Source organism: Pleurodeles waltl, chromosome 1_2 (assembly GCF_031143425.1).
Source record: "Pleurodeles waltl isolate 20211129_DDA chromosome 1_2, aPleWal1.hap1.20221129, whole genome shotgun sequence".
Lineage (NCBI taxonomy): Eukaryota > Metazoa > Chordata > Amphibia > Caudata > Salamandridae > Pleurodeles > Pleurodeles waltl.
Genome location: NC_090437.1, coordinates 706,644,395 through 706,666,441, shown reverse-complemented (window position 1 = coordinate 706,666,441; position 22,047 = coordinate 706,644,395). Strand labels below are relative to the sequence as shown.

General features: G+C 40.8%; 1 protein-coding gene across 3 annotated transcripts in view; it reads right to left on the bottom strand.

Moving 5' to 3' along the window:
• TMEM131L (transmembrane 131 like) overlaps window positions 1–22,047 on the bottom strand; it is a 522,596-nt gene that overhangs the window by 40,749 nt on the left and 459,800 nt on the right. For all 3 annotated transcript variants that reach the window (XM_069242819.1, XM_069242836.1, XM_069242829.1), the window contains 2 exons: window positions 16,530–16,615; window positions 5,914–6,034 (listed from right to left, as the gene is read on the bottom strand). In XM_069242819.1, the coding sequence (XP_069098920.1) occupies window positions 5,914–6,034; window positions 16,530–16,615 (207 nt within the window). The remainder of the gene's footprint in view (window positions 1–5,913; window positions 6,035–16,529; window positions 16,616–22,047) is intronic.

Sequence of the window (22,047 nt, the reverse complement as noted above, 5' to 3'; positions counted from 1 at the left end):
TAGCACGGGCCTCCTTCGCTATCAGTGGCAGAACTTGCACGACCGTATCCCACAGAGAGTGGGTACAGCGGTCCAAAAGGCATGCAGTGTTTACGGACTGCAGCGTGAGACTGGAGGAAGAGAACATCTTTTTCCCAAATTGTTCCAGCCTTTTTGATTCCCTATCCGGGGGTGCGGAAGGAAATGCGCCGGAGGAAGAGGAAGCCTGGATGACAAGACTCAGGCGTGGGGTGTTGGGTCAGGAATTTAGGGTCATTCTGGTGGGCCGATGGCGGTGTGTAATAGTCCTGTTCACACAAGCCCCTGTGTTCGGTTTGGACCAAGTACCCAAGAGGACATTGGTGAGGACTTCACTGAATGGCAACAAGGGCTCAGATGTGGAAGCCCCTGGCTGAAGCACCTCCCTCAGGTGATTTGACCTGACCTGTAAAGTAGGCAGCTCAAGGCCAACGACCTCAGCCGCCCTACTGACCACTATAGCATAAGTCACTCCCTCCGCCATAGCCACAGTAGGATGAGACAGCATGCTAGCGTCTGGAGAAGTGTCCAGTCCACTGGCTTCGCCCAATTCCTGTGCCCAGTCCAAAGATGAGTCATCCTGGTATTCATAAGGGTCCAGGGACCCCTCCAATCCTTCCCCGAATTCGTACACATGAGGAAAAGGGTCCAAATCCGAACTGGGTGGAGTAGACCCCATCGAAGCCAGAGACTGTGTTGGCTGACTCCGAGGCATCAGGGATGAGGATCGGGTCGACGTTGATGGTGGGCACCACCGACGTCAGGAGCATAGACAAACGAACTGGCGCTGGGGAAGGTCTCAGTAGTACGACCGGCGTCGGCGCGGATCCACAGGGGACCTCGGTAGCCGGAGCCGCTGGCGCAGGACCCAAAAGGTCCCCCAACCAAACCCTTTGGGCCCAAAGGTGCCATATCGGGGTCGGCCTGCCCAAAAATGAGGTGCAAGGCCTCGTAAAACTCCTTCAATTGGGCAGGGGTCACGCTGGAAGGGTGACGGGACCTCATCGACTTCTTTTTCTTCTTCTTACCTGTGCCCGAAGACCTGGAGGAAGAAGACTGGTGGAGACCTTCCCCTTGAGCGAGACCGGGACCTATGCGGAGTCAAGCGCTGGTCCGCCATGAGCTTGAGGGACCACTCCCTCAAGGCCTTCGGGTGCATGGCCCAGCACTTGGAGCACGACTTTGGGTGGTTGTCGCGCTCCAAGCACCACAAACAGGCCCGATCCGCATCAGTCACCGACATCATGCGGTGACAGTCTTCGCACGGCTTGAAACCGGTCTTCAGGGACATCTCGACACACCAAAAACTCACCAAAAAAACTCGACAATATGGTCAAACTCGGTCAAAAAGAGACCAGGGTAGCTCTCTCTGGATCAGTGAGTGGTGCGGAAAGAAAATGACAGATGTCACGGCACTGAGGCGGCATCTATGTACTACTCCCGACGTCATCACGGTGACTACGACGCCCACTGATTTGACTGACACCACCTATCGGCGCACAAAGGTATTACTCAAAGAAAAAATCTCCGGATCCAGTCCGACGCTTACTTTTCTATAACAGCGGGCAAAGTGTCACCTATGTCTTGCGGAAGGCAAAATATGTCTGCTCTTTCATTATGTACAGTGGAGATGGCCACTAATGATTTAAGTTGGGCTGCCAATACCTTGCTGGCTTTTTCGTAGTTGAGAACTTTGAAAGGGTATAGTATGTATTCGGCTTCTGAAGTGTAAAAGGTATAAAGGGCCTCTTCTAACTTCCATCTCTAAGACTCAGTGGGTAGAATTGCATTAGTTAACAATTTTACATCTCTCAAGTAGTATGTCATTTTTCCGTTTGACAAGTCTCATGATCTGATCCATTCTGTCCCTTTAACAGATTCCTAAGAACCTGCAGAGTCCACTTTATTTCCCGTTTTATAGTGTGATTTTAGTAGGGTATTTTATTTGTAGGTAGCTTGGTAGAAGAGATACTCAATTTCCATGGTTTCCTTATCAATGCAGTGCTGCTCCAGTCATGCTATAGTTGAATGGGTGCACGATCTTATGAAGAGCCTTTTTATACATTGCACTTGGTCATAAAGGGAGTGTGTATGATGTGGGAAAGTCATCAATTCTCCACTGAGTGTTGTGGGCTACTGATAAATTATATTCTTTTTCATTTGGGTGAGAAGTGCACTATATATCTATAAGACCATGATCCTCCTTTATACCTTTCATCAGCAAAACTCTATAAGTATTGTTTAGAGTTTCTACTGGGTCTGTCCTGTCTAAAATCGACCCTAATGCTAAGTTACAAACTTCCACTTATTATTTGGTGTGTCAATCCAAACTTAGAAGATTCTGGATAGTCGGTAAGGTAAGTCGTTTCTGCAAAAATGATACGCATAGCTGGAGCCAACTAGGATGTTTTTTTCCTTGTCAACATATATTTCGCACCTCTGTCTTGGTCTGTCTGGGTTGTGCAGGGTATAGTCCTCAGCAGATCATGTGTTGGAGCTAATGGAGTGAACAGGTGGGTTATTGTTAGATGGCGATAAGAAACTAGTGTATATCATTCTTCCTACTCAGTCCCTTTTCATATTCAATTTGAGATAAGTAAGTTTCCAGTTCAAGTGCTATGTCTGCATTTTGGTGCTGGGTATTACAAGATCTTTTTCATTTTTACACAAGATGCATTTTAGCAAAGCACTGGGACATCATAAAAGAAATCTACAAATGGTCTACCGGAAAAAAACCTTTCCTGTCTGATTTGTTGATCCTGAGCGCTTTTACAAATTATCCCAAAATCAGTTTAAATGACCACATGATAAAGATTAAAGGATTTAAATCGTGGTCATGGAAACCTATATAAATTTTGTCTGCAAGCCACACAAAAGGTTAAAGGTAACCACCACGGAAAAACAGGAGGATCATACATTTTATTTTATACATTAATTCTCTTCTGTTTTTTACATCCTGGAATGTATCTGATTTCTCCTTTATGTAGTAAGACATCCACAAGCTTATTTATTATTTCAGGTGTCACAGGAGAGACGCAAAATATTTATTGTTTTAGGTAGGTATACTTACAAAATGTAATAGCACTGTGGCAAGTGGTGAAGATTATGTTACAGAAATAATTCCTTCTAAAGATTAAGTTAGCTAAGAAACTTGCAGAAGAAGAAAATGAAGATGACCGTCTTCATATTTTTCAAACAGTCCTCATTGAGATTTGAGAGAAACAGACGTTGCTGAACTAAAGTTAGAGACAGAAGTTTAATTTTATTTCAGGAATTATTTTAGCATTTCCTCTAGATTTTTAAAGGATACCAGAACAGTAAAACAAAAAAATGCTCAAAGGACAATTATGATCATAAGGCAAGGCTGGATGAAGTGGATAGGGTCTTGGCTCAAATTCTGCTAGTTGAGGGGCCTGGCGCCAATAATACATCACATTCCAGGAGAGACAAAATGTCGACATTTGTGTCAACAGAGCATCGTTGAGAGAAGGTGTTTATAATGCTAGGGTGTTTGATGCAAAGGAGGATGAGTGAGAAGCGCAGGCACTGCCACAATTAGTAGGGAGAAGGACTTTTAATGGAGCTAGAATACGCTGGAGATCCAGTTGTTTGAGAAAGCAGATGTAGTGTCAGGAATTTCCAAAAAACAGCGAGAATGTAGAACAGCCACGGGGAAATGGCAATGTAAGAAGTGACATTGTTTATTACCTACAGGATCTGGAAATCCAACCAGTTAAGTGAAACTTTGGGGAAGGAAAATTACACTTATGAAGTTGTCAGAACTGTAGAGGCTATTGAGTCCTTGAGCAATGAGTGGCTTGTCTTAAGATCAGTATCAATTCCTTGATCCAGATTCTATTAGCTCTTGTTGGTTAAGACTTAATATATTTCTGAAACATAAATGCAGAGTTGGGCCATGTTTTGCCAGTCATTAGGATTAACGTGCATCAACACAAGTTGTCAATGAGTCGTTAGATGAGCTGTAATGTGACAGCACAAGAAAAACTAATAGAGCCAAGAAATAGTTTTTAAACAAGAACATCTACAAAAAGAACAAAGGATCCTGGCGGCTTTTGGGAGCTACTCACCTTAAACTGCTTCTTGCTTTTATGAAACAGCAAATCTAGCTTTCTTAGAAGGACCGCAAAAGTGGGAGGAAGACGATGTCCCTGTTAAGCAACCTTTACTATTACTTTAGAGATGCTTACCATGTCCAAAGGTGTGGGGGTAGGGACGTTTCAGGGGCAGAGGGATGAATGTAATCTGTTCTCCATCATTTGGTTCAGAAGACCTGCCGTTGCTGAATCTATATTCAAAAAGATGTTTCTTTCTTTGCTACTTTCACACCGAAAGTGTAACATTTTAAAACTTAAGCTGTTCATTTAACACACAAAACAGAAAGCTGTAGGGACTGCTAATTGACATGCAAGACACAATTTCTTGCACTGGCCAGGGAGGATACATGTAGAGGTCACATGGAAGAAATAGTTGCCAAGTTGGCAGAAAAGCCGGGAAAGAAAACCTCACATCCAGAGATATTAAAAAGAGGAAAAGAGATGTCCCAGACGATTGGTGTCAATGACATCCAAGGCCAATAACTGTAGTGGCTGAACTAATTTGAGAATACTAGAGCAGTTAAAGAAACTAACAGGGAAGTAGCCATCAGAAATAAAGAACTCGGAATGATGAGACTTGTGCTCAAACACTTGGCAGCCAGGGATTCATTAGAGCCGTTCTGCTTCTAAGTATTGCACTAGCTTCTTCTTTTGATCTGGGAATAAGGGAAAGAATATACATGTGATTGAAAGTTTATAAGGAGCCCTGGCAGGAATTCAAATGGTATTACAGAAGACTAGTTACTCTGACCATCGGACCATCCAGACATTCACAATCTTCCTTCAAACAAAGAAAGCCAATATTTATGTGGTGTCGGAAGTCATCAATGCCAGGCTTGCATCCCACTGAGTCAGGTTTCATCACTTGACAGCAAAGATGGCTCAAACATAAACCACGCTGGGATGTTCTGAAGTGTGAGATCAGAACTTTGCTAAAAGGGTGTAATGCAGTCAATGAGCACATCTGTCTTTAAAAATGCTGGAAGCATGATGCTGCTCCTGTGAATTAGGTGGTCTTATCTCAACGAAGATATCAGATATATATAACAGTTTCCCTTCTGGGACTGCCCATCTGATTTTAACTGCTTCTGGATAAACAGAGAAGTGTGATTCAAACCTTTTTCTTTAAACTTTCTGACAACTAGTTAACTTGTAAGAATAGAAAACGTTCATAGTTTTGTGTGTATCATTTTCTTAGAAGCAGTTGACTTATTAAACTGTTACACACTAGTAAGCTAAAGATAAATGCAAAATGTATGCCCTCATTTCAAATCTATATTGGTCCGATAATTTGAGTAAACCAGCCAAGCTGGGATTGTGCCCAGGAAAAGCAGTCATGAATATCAGAAAAGAAGACGTAAAATGTTGCAAATTCACAGTTATTCCCATGCCCCGGCTGAAATTTCAGATTAGTGTGATGATAACTAACCCAAAACACCCAGAACATTGGTTTCTTCAGGTGTGACATTACTCCGTGAGGAGTACCACAATTTATGAGGGGCTTAGTGCAGAAGGTCTAAAACTGATGTAGTCTAAACGCAAAAGCTAAACAAATATAAAGAAAAAAATAGTAGTTAAGAGCAAAGAAGCAATACTTTTCATTAAGCTTCTTTAGAAAGCAAAAACTACCAGAAAAAGGATTGCTAGTCTAATTAAAAAGTATGGACTTCCACAAGCATGAGCGAGATAATGCAAATATAAGAGAAGTAAAAGGGCACCTGAATTCATCCTGACAAAGCTTACTTGAAAGGCTCTTACTGTCAAATAGAACAGGACCAACCTGTTTTGAACAGAAGGGTGCTCCTGCACTAAGCAAGCAACGTTGTTCCCAAGGTTATAATTTAATTCGCTTGTCAAACAGATCGCTTGTGCTGCCCATATGTCTTCAGTTGGATAGAGACCTAAAAAAAAAAAAAACATCATTTTAAATACCCAAAAGGCAGACTGAGAAATAAAACATGCACTAAAATGTAGCCCAGTAATAATATTAACCTCTCAAACGCGTCAATTACTTTTTCTTGCCTTTAGTTTGGTCTTCAAATGAAGTCAATCATGTTTGTATCTTTCATTTACATTTTGCTTTGGTCTGCACAAAACCCCTTTGAGCGATTTACAAGAACCTTGGAAGCAACTCTCTAAAACAACTTGGTGAGATAGCTGCACACTAACTGTAAATGCTACTACATCATCATGTAAATAATTTGCATATTACCACAGGCTCTGGAAATCATGTCTGTTGTCTCTTGATGGATTCCTGAGCAATGTACTGCATTCTATGAAGGTATTATTGTTTGCATGCATGTGGATTATATTCCAATAGTTCAAAGCTATCCAAAAGGCAGTCAAACGCCGTATATGGTATAAGGCAATCTTAAAGTTAGTGAGTAAAAGGAGAGGAAGCAGAGGTGTCGGCAAGTTAATGCATCGTGATGTAGTGTTCTTTAAAGAGGTGAGTCTTCAACCCTTTCCTACATTGAAGCGGCGTTGTGGTGGCCCTGATAGATATGGGGATGCTGTTTCAGACCATTGTTGCATATGTGGAAAAGTGCAGTTATTTTGATCTTTCTGTTTAACACTTCTTAATCTGCAGACTGATGGGTTCCTGGCTGCAGACGTGGAGAGAACCACCAGAAATAGTGAGATTACAAGCTGGGGTGCTGAGTGTGATGGCTTTATAAATGATGCAGCTAATTTTGAAGATGGTGCGGGCCTGGCAAAGGGAGCTAAAGGATTAAGGTGGGGGTAATACTATCATTTCGTCAGACCCCGGATGAGAGGTGATGCGTAGGATGTCTCTAAAGGGTGAGACTGAATAGGGCATTACCACCATCCAGATGCAAGAGTTAATTAGTTAAAAGCTTACAACAAAACGCACAAATACAATTTAACTAATATACCATTCTTTTTCCCTCCTACTTGCCTTTTTTTAATATAATATGGTGTGAACTGCAAGCAACAATTAGAAGCAATGTACAGTATGAAACAGAACAAAAACAGTCTAAAAGGAAAGTTGCTTTATTAATAATAGTATGAGTTTTACCTCTTCTTTAACACTATGACACCTGTACCAGTAAAAACGTCAGCATCAATACAATATCCTCACACCTAATACAGTGCTATAAAGCGTATAACAACCCCAGTTGCACGGGACACTTGTGAGTCAGTGTTGGTGCTGCTGAATTTGGAAAAAGAGACTACAACTCCCAGAGGGCAATAGTGGCAGCCATGGAAAGGCTAGAGGGAATAGGAGCATCAGGGTTTTTGGGGGCTCCTGCACTGCCCATGCACTTCACATTGGCAGTGCAGAGACCCCCATGCACAGGCCAGTCGCGCATTCCACCGCCTGAATTACACGCAGTGGAATGTGCGACGGGTGCTGTGGCATCAGCCACATTGGCGCCAGCTCCATTAGAAGCCGGCGTCAACGTTAAGGCCCTGTTTCAGCCTGCCAGACCTGCGGTGAACTCTTAATAGGGCTAGCGATGCACAGGCAGCCTGATCGAGGAATGAGTTCAGCGGGACGCCTCTGCTGCCCGCCAAACTCGTAATGAGGCCCTAAATCTTTTGCAACATAGGGAAAAGAAAGGCTGTAAAGCAGTGGTTCTTAACACCTAGGGGTCTGTGACTCCTAATCATGGTGCCCAGAACTGCTTCGAAAATTAAATGATATTAACACATTATCAAAGCAAACATAATTAAAGGAGCAAAATGTAAAATTGGAATTTTTAATTTGAAAGTGGCGGCTCAAAATTAAGTTAGTAGCCTCAAAATGATTCGGGGGAGCATTGCAAGTGATCAAACAGGGAAAACATGGAAGATGGTTGGCCTCGTTTTATTTAGAAAAGCTCCAACCTTCTCATTAAAATTTAATTAAAAAAAAAATAATTGATTTGTGGTTCAAATTATTAAAATTGCTTAGTATGGGGTCCTCCAATTCCAATAATGACTCAGCGCGTGTCCCTGGGTTCCAACTATGACTCAGTGGGAATCCCCAGGTTCCAATAATGATTCAGTGTGGGTCCCCAGATCCCGATAATGAGTAAGTGTGAGTTCACAGCAGGCAAAAGGTTAAAAAAAAAAACACTGCTACATAGCATAAAGCACAGGACCGTACAGCTAACCGCTATTGACAATTGTCTCGAAGCATAGGTGCTAGAAGGAGGGATGCTGGGGGCGCTGCAGCCAAAATAACCAAGCTGGAGTTCAGAAGGTGAATGAGCTATAAATATGACTCAACATTTTATTCTTATGTTGTGAAATATGCTGCGCTTGCAAAGACACAGGTCAAATGTCAGCCAATTTCTTCTGAAAAATGCTGCGTATTCTATTAACAACGAAACTGGTGTTTACTTTGTTTGGCTACAAGGGGAGAGGATTTTGTAAAGTGAAATTTGTGAGACTCTTGATGAGACAGCAAGTGTGAAAGGAAAGAATGTATGATGTCGGTTGTTTTCTGACATTTAGATAGCTGTATAACTGTACAAATAATTCTAAATATCTCAGCAATTAAAGAAAAAACAAGTTATTTTGGTAATTCTGAAGTATGATAGAAACAAAGATTGTAATGTAATCAAAACAAATCAAAACACGTTACTTGCTGATATACAAATGACAAGTATTCGCCGAACCCGATTTACCAACATATTATTGTGATATACAGTTTTATCAGTGCACATTTTGTGGCCATTTTAACAGAAAGTGTGCTGTCTGTAAATGGCAGTGCCCTACCACACCACAGTATGCTCCAAAATGCACGACGAGTTACGTGCTACACCCTTACCACTGTCTTGCTGAATATGCATGGCTCATTTTCTACACTTGGTCTTTGTACGACGCTTGGATTGTTCACAATCACCACGAGTTCAATGATGTAACACTGATTGTACTGCACCCAAAACTGTTCCAGCACAACTGCTTTAAACGAGCAGTGGGTGCCACCCACTGACCAGGAAATCGCCCAGGCTGAAAAGACGCCTTTTGGCATCTACTATGCCCAACATTGTTAGCCGTTCATTATCAGAAATTTTGTATTGGAGTCACAGGTGAAAAGGAACTTACGTGCATATATTATGTTAATTATACTTTTACAGCGTAGACTAAAGCCTCTATAGTTAATGACTCTTGGCTCGCTATATCTCCTTCACCTAAAAGGAAGCAGGGTTCATCTAAAATTGACACAGCAAAGTTTGATTAAAGATGTTGGACTCCCAGGTTCAAGCGAAACTTGATTGTTTAGATTATAAACAGTGGTAATTATACTTTTATTATAAGGCTTCTTTGAGAGATTATTTGCTATGGTGAATGCTGTTTCCAATATATAAAGGGACCTTTCTTCACAGCTGGCTCCCTGTTAAGAACTCTATACCTTTGCCAGACTTAGCACTTGAGTGCAATCTATTTTCAGTCCCAACAATGGTATTGTTACTGATGAGAACTTGAAATCTTAGGTACTTTTGAATCTCTATGCTTATATTTTTCTAACATTCCTGAAGGAAAATGATGTAGCTTAAACACTTTGGCTCCCAATGCTATTTCACTCAACGTTACCATTACATCTGCCCCCTGTAAGGGTTTTAACCAGGTTTCCTTGACATCCTAATAGATATGAATGTTGTGATTATCTCAACATCAAAACAGTACACTGGACCGTCAGTGCTAGGAGGATTCAAGCTATGCCCCAGGAGTATTTCTACAAGTCGCTCCTTTCCACAGAGGCAGCTAAAAACGTCTTAAGTGGTGCAGACGAAAACCATTTGGTTAGAATTCCTTCTACTATTTCTCTTTCCAATAGTTTTTTGGTTACACTTCAAGATAATAACTGACTTTATTCTTACTCTGGTAGTTGCTATGATTCAGCAGCTCTTTCTTATATTACTACAAGATCAATGAACAATAAACCTGCAGCTACTTACATCACTAGGCTTGCACAATGTACTACTTAGGTAATAAGCTCTTTAAATTAATTTCCTAGAATACCGTTGAGTTTGCTGATAAATTGCAAAACAAACACTGGCTAGTATTCGTTAAACGGTATGACAATATCCTTCTCCAAGAAGCAATGATAACTAAAACTTGCAACTTCCTCTCCCTGCAGTCAAACCAAAGTTGCTATTCTGGAATTACCTGCTGTGAGTTTGTGCCTATGGATAATTATATCCCTTCTGACTGTCCCTATATTCAACTGTTCTGCATTAAGTGCACACAGGGCTTTCATGTATATTTGTTTAACTCTTAAACAACAACTTTAATGTCAAATGCATGTGCAGCATTTCTTGTTTATTTACATTCACAGATGAATTGTTTTCCAACAACTAAGCACTGGACCAATATTCCTCTATAATAGCAGGTGGCTTTAACGTAAACCTTGGTACCAAATCAATCTCACTAAAACCCTTCCCAATAATAATGTTACCCTGAGCCTACAGATGGTGGGCAGGAGTTAAATCCTCAGGGTGAAGCTCTAAATTATTCAATGACAAAGACAACCTTGTTAACTAACCTCCCAAAAAAGACTCGAAAACCAAGCTTATCCCACCTTGTATTGGTAGGGGTTGCTACTCTACTACAGATGATGTTTTTATTTGGAGATACTGGTTTGATCTCTTTTTGGATTATACCAATTTGGAGTTTTTAGTTTTTTGTTTTTTTTAAACAAAAAATCCTTTTACATGATTTGCCTCATATCAACCACCAATTTATAGCGCCATGAGATCTAGGAACCAAACACGGAGGGCGTAGACCGAAATGAGAACGGCTAAATCATGCTAACTTTCAGATGATACCTTTGCCTTAATGTTTTGGGGCTATTTTAAGCTAACTAAAATTCAAAAGGAACAGCGTTATTAACAGATGTTTTAGGTAGACAGGTTCTGATGTCAGTAGTTTTCTAACCACTACAAAATCAAAGCAACCAAGTAGTGTCAAAAAATAGTTTGATTCTTCCCAGGCATGTAATCAAACCCATAAATCCTTAAAGTAATTCCTACCGCTTTTATGAGGTTGCCTTTTGCAGAAGGACATAAAATAATGCCCTGAGGTCTAGAAAATTGAGGAGAAAAGAGACTGCTATGGACACAACGCAATTGGCAAAAATAACAAGAGATGGTGCACTTTTGTTCAAGGTTGTGAAGAGTGACTTTTTCGGCAACTTATAAATTACCCAAACAGATTCCAATCTGCAGTCCGATATTTGGGTCGCACAATTTACGTGCATTTATAATTCTTCAGAGTGTACCACTGTTGAGAAATACTTGTCACATCCCTCTACATAAAAGTCCTTTCTCCAAAGCGTCTGGACCCAAAGGTGTGCAAACAGACCTTCCTAAGGATTATACTGATTTATGGGCTCCACTAAGTGTTTTAACTGCTACAACTTCCTCATTGACAACATGCTCATGGTCCCAATCTATTATGACACCGTTTTTTAAACAAATGGAATAAGAGTGACCTCTGCTGCTATTGCCCAACATCATTGATTATTTAGGGAATGTCACTGGGAGAGTGATCCTGGACAAATTAATGAATTGGACTACAGAAAACTCAATCATATCAGATATTCAAAGTGGGATTAGGGAAAGTCTTGGAAAGATTTAACAAATCCTAAATTTGCATTAACTCATACGAAAATGTACCATTGCAAATTAGAACTAATTTCCGTAAACATTCATGGATTTGAGTTCTTCCTTTGGTTGCATGAAAAGAACTAAGCTGTGGAATATTTTCGCATCCTTTGTCATGGACCAGACCCTTTTAAATGTTTTGGTGAGCCTGCACTTAAATGTATTCACTAGAGAGAGGTAATGGTGAACATAAGGCCCTTGTTTATTCTTAGCAGCGGCGTCCTAGCCCTTATTCTTTTTTTGTTTTGTATGTTAACAAAATAGACTTTGATTCAGTTCCTGAACGCCAGTACATGCTTAGAGATAAAGACAATTCTGCACTCTTCTTTATGTGAAAGATGCTGATCTGATGTTGAGAATGGCAAACAGCCTAAAAAAAACTCTTAATGTCTTTGATAGTTCAATGGTCAATTTAGATAAGGAAACAAACCTTATCAAAACTTTTATGATGTGTTGCTGTCACAGATCAACCAAAACCAGGTCATGGACTATCAAAGGTAAAGAGATCAAAAAACTTGCCTTATTTATTTATTTGGAAAATAAATTTTACTCCTCTGACTGGCGGTTCACTTTAATATCCACCAGGTGCAAGCGCTTCATCCAGGAAAAAGGAGCATAACTTTGCCTCGAGATTAGGATAAAGACCCGCTAACCATATGCTGGAGATATACAAAAGTGAATGTCTTGACTGCCTGGCATGAGGCTGGTATACAGTGCTATGAAAATCTAGTACCTTTTCAAGCTGTAGACAATAGGTTTGTTGCCATCTATTGGTAAACTCCCCAACCAGTCCTAACTTCGCATGTCCTGAAGATCTAGGGTTGTGTTATTTGAAGGCAGTAATTAAATCACCACATTTGCTTCCCTGGCCGTCATTGTGGACTAATCCAGCTGCCACTCTTAAAAACAGATCTCATTAGTGATCAACTTGTAATGGAACTTCATCTAAAATATCAAGGGTTTGTTATATTAGGGGATGAGATTGATAGACCCATCCTTTTCTACACCCAAACACTATATAAAAAAAAAAGGATGTCCTATAGGTTAAGAATGGATTCTTAACTCATCAATATCTGAAAGGGAAGCTTCTCAAACTTGACAAGCCAATGATCAAGTTGCATTTTGTATTAAGAGCCGTACTGAAAATGGAAAAGTATCTATCAAGTGCGATAAACTCGTGGGATTGATTCCTATTAACGCGTTCCCCTTTTGGTATTATCCATCACCTGTTTTCTAAGAAAATTGTGGATAACTCCTGACTTCATCAGCTAATGCCCATGTAACGGTAAATCTGAGAAACCTTTATGAAAAAAAAGTACAAGATCGAGTAACATACATTAATCTATGTGCCAATCTGGCTTAGTTCCTCTGTTTAAAAAAAAAAAAAAAAAAAAATAGAGTTCCATAAATGTATAACCACCCTTATGTTTTCACAGATCTTACCAGATCATCAGATATGTTATGTAGTTGGTAGGTATCTTAAAGTTGCTATTAAATTCCACAATTTTTTATTGTTTTGAATTCAAAATAGATATTTTATTGTTTGAAATCAATATGTGCTTAGGATACTTAATGTAATTTATTTAAAATCGGTGTTTCTATTGTATCCTTTTATGGTTTTGCTATCAACTGAATAAAGGAATGGATTGTTTGATACCAAGAATACTGCTAATACAATCACCAATTCTACAAAATAGTACCACCACCCATTCCATAAACAATACCACTACCCCCAAATACCACAACCATAAAATCACCGGTACCATCTGCAACTGCAATACCACTACCACCAATACCAATACCATACTACCAAACTCCAAGAAATACCATGACCAATACCTCCTCACCAGCATCCCCCAAACACCCACCCCCAACCCCCCCAAATGGAAATACATTTCTGCATGCCTGTGTTTGCATAAGGTACCACATTAAATCCAAACACCTTGGCTTAGTCAATGCTTATGTATTTCTACATTTATGTGCTAATGTTAGGAAAATAACTGTCTTATAAATGAAAAATAAGTGAAAAATAACTTCTCAATGTGCCAGCCTTACTACCTTAAAAGCAAAACAAAAATGCTTCACTTTAACATCGCATCAAACCCTAGGGACAGAAGAACCAAACCCTCTCTAGCATCTCTAGAGAACACATTTCTAATTCCCTTTTAAATGTTAATACATAGCTTAGTTTGCAAAGGTAAAGAGACAAAACCAATTCGGCAACTAATAGTATTCCAAATTGAAATGAAGCTAAAATGTAGAACCCATCAGATTTTATATTATCTGTTATCAATATCTTGCAGCACAGATTACAAGGCTAGATTATTAGGGGCATAGGAAGAACCCAGATGAGAAAATTGGAAATGTAAATGACAAGAAAAATGGCAAAGGAGAAGCTAAATAGGGGAATGCAAAAACACTCATTTTACTTTCTACTATCGCTAAAAAGACAAACGAACATTTCAAAGGAGTATTGAAACTCAGCCACGGAACTAAGATGCAAAAACATGATGCTGTGGTTAATCCATGTACAGCAGCAGGCAGATGCCAGGTTGTGTAATGCAAATTGGTTCTGGTCTGCCACCCTTACCACATAGACCAAAAACCCATCTAATAAACTGGAGGTTGAAAAAGACCATTGCAAAAGATATATTTTAAGGTACTTTCTAGACCATCTGTAAGGGGAACAGATGTGTTTGGTTGATTATTAAGACCTATACTCGTTAAATTATTGCAATGTATTGTGACACCAGGCACATTATGCACTTTTGTAGAATAGCAATCTAATTTTTTTATTTGAACCACCCTGTGAGTTTCTATGATATTTTTAATCCTTAGACGGCTGCTTTTGCATCATGTACTTTTATTTTGCATTTCAAATGTTTATATATGATACACCGGAAAATAATATGAATATTTACTTTGTAAGATCCAAGTTGTTTTGGTTGCACCGTTTTTATGATTACGTATGTTTTATGGGATATTTGAATCCCTAAACAAACTTACAAATTGAGATTGGAGGTGTTGCTACTATGAAACATACCGATAGTGAGTTGTAAACTTGCATGAAATATATCAAGCTGTATTACATTCAAAAACGTTGTGCTTTTTAAACACAATAACTCTGATTCCAATGCCAGACCATATGTTGATATTTTGCTTCTCACGGACTACCAAAAATTTAATAGCAAACAACTTGAACAAAAAAGTATATGAACTGACAAATCCGAACAAGTTTATGGAGAAGTAAGCTTAACAAAATCTCTGACAACTTCAACCTTTCGTGGTTATTAACTTTTCCAAACTCGATGAGGAGATGCGTGGTGACCAATTTTCCTGCGTAGACAGGTTCAATAAAAATCTACTTGTCTGGTTTCGACGATTTAGGGTTCGGGAATGAACAAAAGGCCAAACTGGATAACCGAAGTGCGGTAAATGAGGTGATTGGCTGAAGTGTTCAAGTTTTTGTTTTATGTCTACTTTTCTTTTAGGGTTGATGGGAATTATAGTTTATTTCATTGAAGTTGTTTGCTGTCAAGTTTTATGATATTAAAAGAAAGGCATAACAATTTAAGGTTTCTTGCATACTAGTTCAGAAAATTATCAACCTCAAAATTATAGGTTTGTCTGAAAAATAGGTATAATTTTTTGCAAAAGTATAAAGCTTTTTTTCACAGTTCAAAATCAAACCTGCACAGGAATAGGAACAGGAATATGGGCACAGGGCAAACAATCCAAACAGTTATCACTTTTGTGCAACTTTAGAGGGTGTAGTGTATTTCTCCTTCAATTTGTGATCACAGATGATTTTAATAGTTAAAAATACAACCACCACAAAAAATTTGACACCACAGAGGTGTTAGTATAAATGAGTGAGCTCAGTATCTGCATATGCACTTTTGTGACATTACGGTGCCAAAGTAAATACAGCCACAGCACCCTGGAATTCTGAAGCAATTGAGACAGTATGGGTGACTTGCATCTGTCAGAGAAAACGAAGTATCGTCATGGCAGATTTCACATAAACTAATACTTTATTAATGGTATCTTGAAAATACTGCTCATTCTTAATAAAAATAATTATAAAATGATGCTAACAATAAATGGTTAATAAAAGACAGGTGTGTTCTCTTTTTAGACGGGTATGTATGTCACATAGTTCACAGGAGTGCAAGTCTTGTTTATGTTGGCAACATTGTAATTTTTTTATACACTTGCAGAACTTGTTTTGCTTACAGAAATGCACCTTAAGAAAAGTACATTCTTTATTACGCATGAATTCAGCTTTCTGAAAAAATGGTATATTATTGTCACTATTTTAAGGAGGTTGGTTAGACTGCCCCCTCTCCTACACTTTCACACCCTGAACAGATTGTGAACATCTCAACACAATATATTAGATTATTTTATATGAGTCTGTTGAAACTGCAGTTAATCACAACATCTATCACACAGATGTGCATTACGGTCGACCATTTAAGCTACACACATTGTTTATAAATCACCAGTTTATGTTCCAAATGATACATTTAGTAGTAGGTGTACATTCTGGCATGTGCTGAGGTCAACAGAGATAGGCAGAGGTTCTCCCTTGGGCATCATATGCACCATTATGATGCACAAGTGTATATATTGCTGGTTATTTTTAATAACCTGCTAAATCTTCTCTACCTAGAAAGCATTTATTTTCATTATTTCCTCTTACTGGATACATCACATCTAAAACAGGTATAATAATGAATGCAACCTGGAATATAAAATAAAGTATAAGATTAACCTTTTGATTTTCCTGCTTCTGAAATCACATCGGAAAAAGATGGAGGAAGGGCATCTGGAAAATGAGAGACATGGTTCATATCTGAGCTGCAAAACAAAAACCAAAGGGAATCAAAAGGTATCCAGGCCACATTTCAGTATCTAGAACATCAGATTGTTTTAGCAAAAAATGACTGTGTGAACGGCTTTGTGCCATATAATAAGGTAAAAGTTGCTTTTTCAGCTAACTTCTTTGGACCCTAACTTGTAGGCCCATCCGTCCTCCTAATGTGTTAGTACTCTGCCACTCTGACACAGTTCAGCTTGCCTGCAGCACCACTATCAACATGTGTTTAAGAGGTTATCCACATTCTCAATATACAGCTGTTCACTCGGATGAAATACTGACAACTGTTTTGGAAGAACCAAATTCTGAAAGAGGATGGTGTACTATTGTGAGGAGTACAAGATCAGCAAATCATTAATGTACCTCAGAGAAATAATATAAATAATAATCACTTGCTTTTTTATGCAGCATTTCATATGCCCGTTTGACTTTTTCTAAGCTTGGCTGTTTTCTAAGAAAGCAGCTTTAGACTACAAGAGCCCAAAGGTTGAAACAAACAGGTTACTTTCCTTCGGTAATGCCCATTCTGGTGGATACTCTATAAGAGCTGCTTCCTCCCCTTAAAATACTCAGGTGACATATTTGGAAAATGTCCACAGTAATGCTCCTGCATGCCACTGGGTGATGCAGTGCGGGCAAGTACTGGCTCTGTACTGCCCTGAAATAACGTAGAGGAGCCACATATCAGTGCCACCCCTGTACGCTATCAGTTTCTTGCTCAACATTATCTGCACCCCTGGACACGAATCATCAAACAATTGTTAGTACCAGTCTGCCAATTCCTAATTTGGGACCTTTTTAGATGTTAAAAAGAGGCAACTACACAGACCAGGGAGGTGAGAAGGCAGTGAGGAATCTGCGGTTAGAGTACTACCGGAAAGATTGTTACTGAAAGCAAGCAACTTTTTTTTTTAACTGATTCTTCTAACTGCAGACTGCTCACCTAAGACTACATACCAAAGCAGTACCTACCCAAAGCGGAGGGTCTGTGAAGTGGACTCAGAACAAAAAGTTCTCCAAGACAAAGTGGGTGAAATGTCCTTCCTGGCAGACCAGGTTGTCAAAGTAGGAGTACTTTGTGAATGAGTGCACTGGTCCACATTGCAGCCTGGCAAAGGCAGGCACTCTCCGTGTCAGCGAGATGGTAGCAGCCTTGGCCCTGGTGGTATCCACCCTGAAAAAGTCCTCTTCTGTCCCAGCTTCCCTTTCATTGCCTTGGAGAACCACACAAAAAAGTTGTCCACTCGATAGTCATTGGTACAATCAATACAAAAGGATAAAGCCCTTTAAGAGACTAGCAACAGCTTTAAGCAAGAAGGTTGTATGTGCCCTCAGCAATAGTTTGTCCAGAAAAAAGGGGCTTGTAGAACAGGTGCACCGACAGTGCCTGAAGTTCACTCCTGTGATGTGCTGGAGTGATTGCAATGAGGATGACTGTCTTCAGAGTTAGTAAATGTAATAAGCAGCTATGCAGTGGTTCAAAGGGCGTACACAGGAGTAGCAGCAACACCAAGTTAAGGTGCCACTTTAGAATTACAAGCAGTTTGTTTGGAAGGCAACATGTTTCAAACCTGTAATCAACATCGCAACAGATGATTTAAACAAAGGCGGTTGGGTCTAGGAAATGGAGAAAGTATGAAACGGCAGTCAAGTGACCTTTAATAGTATGCACCACAAGGCCTTGCTGGGCCAAAGGTAAAACAAATAAAAAGATGGCCAACAATTTTGCTTCTAAGGAGTCAGCCCTGCAACAAGTGCACCACAAATTTGCCCCAGCATCCGGTGTAAATTAATTTTGTGGAATGGTACTTGGTGTAAGGATGACCTGCACCATTTTAGGTGGCAGATCAAGCACATTCAGTTGCTGCCACTCAACCTCCAAGCATGTAGGTGTAGATTGTGTAAAGGTGGATAAAGCATCCTGCCCGTGACAGGAGAGACCTCTGAAAGTGTGAGCCTGAGTGGAGGGCCAAGTGGTTTGCGATCAGGAAAAAGCTCACACTCCAGCCATCTCCATAGGTGTAGTGCCTCCTGGCACATGAGGCAGAACCTGCCTTGGCTACTGAACTACCACATTACAATGGTGTTATCTGTGGGAACCTGCACCAGCCTCCTTTAGGAGGTGGAAAGAAGGCCTTCAATGCCAGACAACTGGCCTGCAACTCCAACAGACTGGCATGGAGCAATGCTGCCACTGGAGACCAGAGGTCTTTGATTTCCACATACCCAGCCCAGCAATGATACATCCATCACAACTGTCTGGCCTCGGTGGGGAAGGAAGAGGGGCCTGCCATTAGGCCAATTGCGTAAGAATAGGTGCTGGCTGGTGAGTAGGAGTGGTTTGGTGCGCCCCACCACAGCCCCAAATATTTTTGGTAATGTGGGTGCCACCACTGCAGATTGTGGGTAGGCTCTTTTGAAATCTGGATGGTTTCAGTCAGATTGCCATAGAGCGGGCCCACTGGAATTTCAAATACCATTGCAGACCCACATGTGCCACCTGGTGTAGTTGACAAAGGAGCTGAAGGAGGCTAATAGGTGAAGAAGCCTTGGAATTGCTATCACCTGTCGTGCATGGTAATCAGACTGTGTTTAGGGTAGCAGCACCCACTAAGTGTGGGAAACTGAGTCAGTCCAACATCACTTTGGAAGCTGTCTGCCTAAGTCCTGGCTAGCCCGCAGTGCCTCACCAAACACCGGAAAGTAGAAGGTTATTTGTGGCAACCTAAACCTGACACGGACTCCTAAGGGAAGTCGTGTAAATAGATCATACCCATTTCACTCAGTTACTCAGTGACTTTCACATTCCAAGGCAGGACACAAGATGCAAACTGAATTGCATTGCATTTATTGAAGCAATGGCATCCCAGTATAAAAAACATGGGATGCAATAAGGCAAATGAAGCATAACTGTTAATCATTACAACCAGTGTAAAGAATATAAACAACCTCACCATTTTGTACGATTCTGGAAAGCCTAGATATTCCTGCCTGACCCCTATGTCTAGATCTGAGAGCATAGTGATTGTAACCCTCCTACCTGACCCAATCTAAGGGAGTAACCTCAACACCATACCTGAAAAAGGATGGCAAGGGTCTGTCTGTTGTCTGGAGGGCAATCCTCTTAGGAAAATGAAGAGTCAGTGCAGGCCTCAGCAAAACTGTCAGTGGTATGGTGTGCATCCCAGAACAGCCATGACTTGAATTCACTCTGCCTACTTTAGGGCTATGTGCTCTTTATATAACAACCCATACATGGTTCCAAGAACAGGCCTGACGTACTGATGTGTCTAGAAAATTGTGACTGGCAATACAAGACAGCATATTGCATACTGTACATGACAGCCTTGAGCAGGGCACCGACAGCATGTTGTACTCATGGCTGCTATGTGCAGCACGAACAACTCTGTCTTCTTGGGAAGAAGTAACTGATTAAAATATCACAAAAACAAGCTAAAAGCTGTCTGTGCTAAAAAAATATGAATAAAATGCATTAAAATGTAAAGGGCACAGGCTAAGGGCCTAATGCAAAACAAAAAAGGTGTCCAACCTAGGTGCTAGAGGGGTCATACAACACACCAAGATCCAGGCCTGAGGCTGAAACCTAGCTGAGGCAGGATTATGGCCTGGGTGTTCCAGAACTGCTTTGGTGGAGGGAAAGCCTTCAACTGCATTGTGTCCAAGTTGGGCCCAATGAATATCAACTTCTGCAAAGGAGTCAGGTGTGAATTGGATTGGTTGATTTTGAACATCAACAATGACTGTTACGACCCTGCCTTCAACAGTCAGTCGTCAAGATTTGGAAGACTGATATCCCCCAACCTCAAAAGATGTGCTGTGACCACCACCATTACTTTCCTGAACACCTGAAGGGGGCATAGGTAAAGCCAAAGGGTAGCACTTACAAAATGGAAATGCTCCTGTCTGACCTTGAACTACTGGTAATGCATTTGTGCGACTGCAGAACACATACATGAAAATAAGCATCCTAAATGTCCAAAGACCCTATCCAATCTCCTTGGTCCAAATCAGGCAAAGAGAAAGGGTATGGCAGAATCATGTTGAACAATCTGTGTGACCCATTTATTGGATGTAATGGATAGCCACCTGGGAGGAAATTCTGGATCCTACCACCCACAGGATGGGTGTGCGCTGCTAAAAGCAAACTAGGCAGATTAGAGTTTGTTGTTGCAGGGGTGGAGGACAGGCAATGCTGCCGCTAATGAAGAGGCTCCTAAACGTTTACAGTGAGGTTAGAACTGCTTGGTGGAGGTCACCAGTCTCAGGAAGCATGATGTAGCTCTATTGTTCTTCAAATGCTTGGGGGCAGAAACTGCGTTTTTGACAAAAAGGTGTGAGCTATCGAGTGACATATCCATAAGTGATTCTCTCACACCTCCAGAAAATACCATGCAACGTATTCATGAGTGGCAGCAGACCACACTGTTGGTACCAACTGTCCTCCTCAGGCAGTCAATAGAATCTATGCCAGCACAAACCACTTACTCGGCTACATTCTGTTGGCCATGAATTGTTTGAGCCAGAGAGGCTCAAAAGTCTTCTGGACAGCCAGCAAGATCTTGCTAGCCAAGTCTGAGAAAGCATACATTTAGCAGCTCAGGAAACCACCTGGCTCTCTGGAGTAGCATGTTTTGTTACCAACAGAGTTGCCAAGAACCTGTCAGACACACCTGGCCACCTGCCTATTCAGTGGCAGGCTTTGACCATGTTCCCACAGGTGTATCAGTGAGCCTCTTTGAAGGCAAGCAAAAGGTCAGACATTGCAGGTCCATATTATAGGATTTCAGTAAAAACAATGTTGTTGCTGCTGCAAAACCAGGATCTCAGAACTGTCTGTTGGACCATAACCTCAAATGATGCACTCTCTTCAATCGTTGAGCATACTGCCAACCTCAACCCCTATGAGAGGTGGTGTCAAGCCTACTTGCACCCTTGTAAATCCATATAAAATGGTCATGAGCATAATGAAATAAAGACCACCAATCCCTACCCCACCATCATGACCCCTCGTTTGGGGCTGTACCTAGTTCAAAGTCAGAGCTAAAAAAAATGATGGAGCCTCTGTTGCTGCTTCCACCCTATTGGTGGCACTGGTGCAGAATCAGGATGTATAACTACTGGTTATGTTTTAGTGATTTTGTAACGTGACCTTGTTAGATATCAGGCTGAAGTTGCTTCATGGGCAGCTATCAGAAGCAGATCTGCTTCCGTTGCCACCGACATCAGCACTGGTGTTGACGAGGGGCAGCCTGGTGCAGATCCAAGTACTGGAGTAGATCCTGGACACAGAATGAGTTACAAGGGATTAGTTGGCACAAGAAAGGCTAGTGGTAACCAGACTAGAGGCCCCTGTGAATCCTTGGGGCAAAATAGTGGGCAAGAGGGAGCAGAC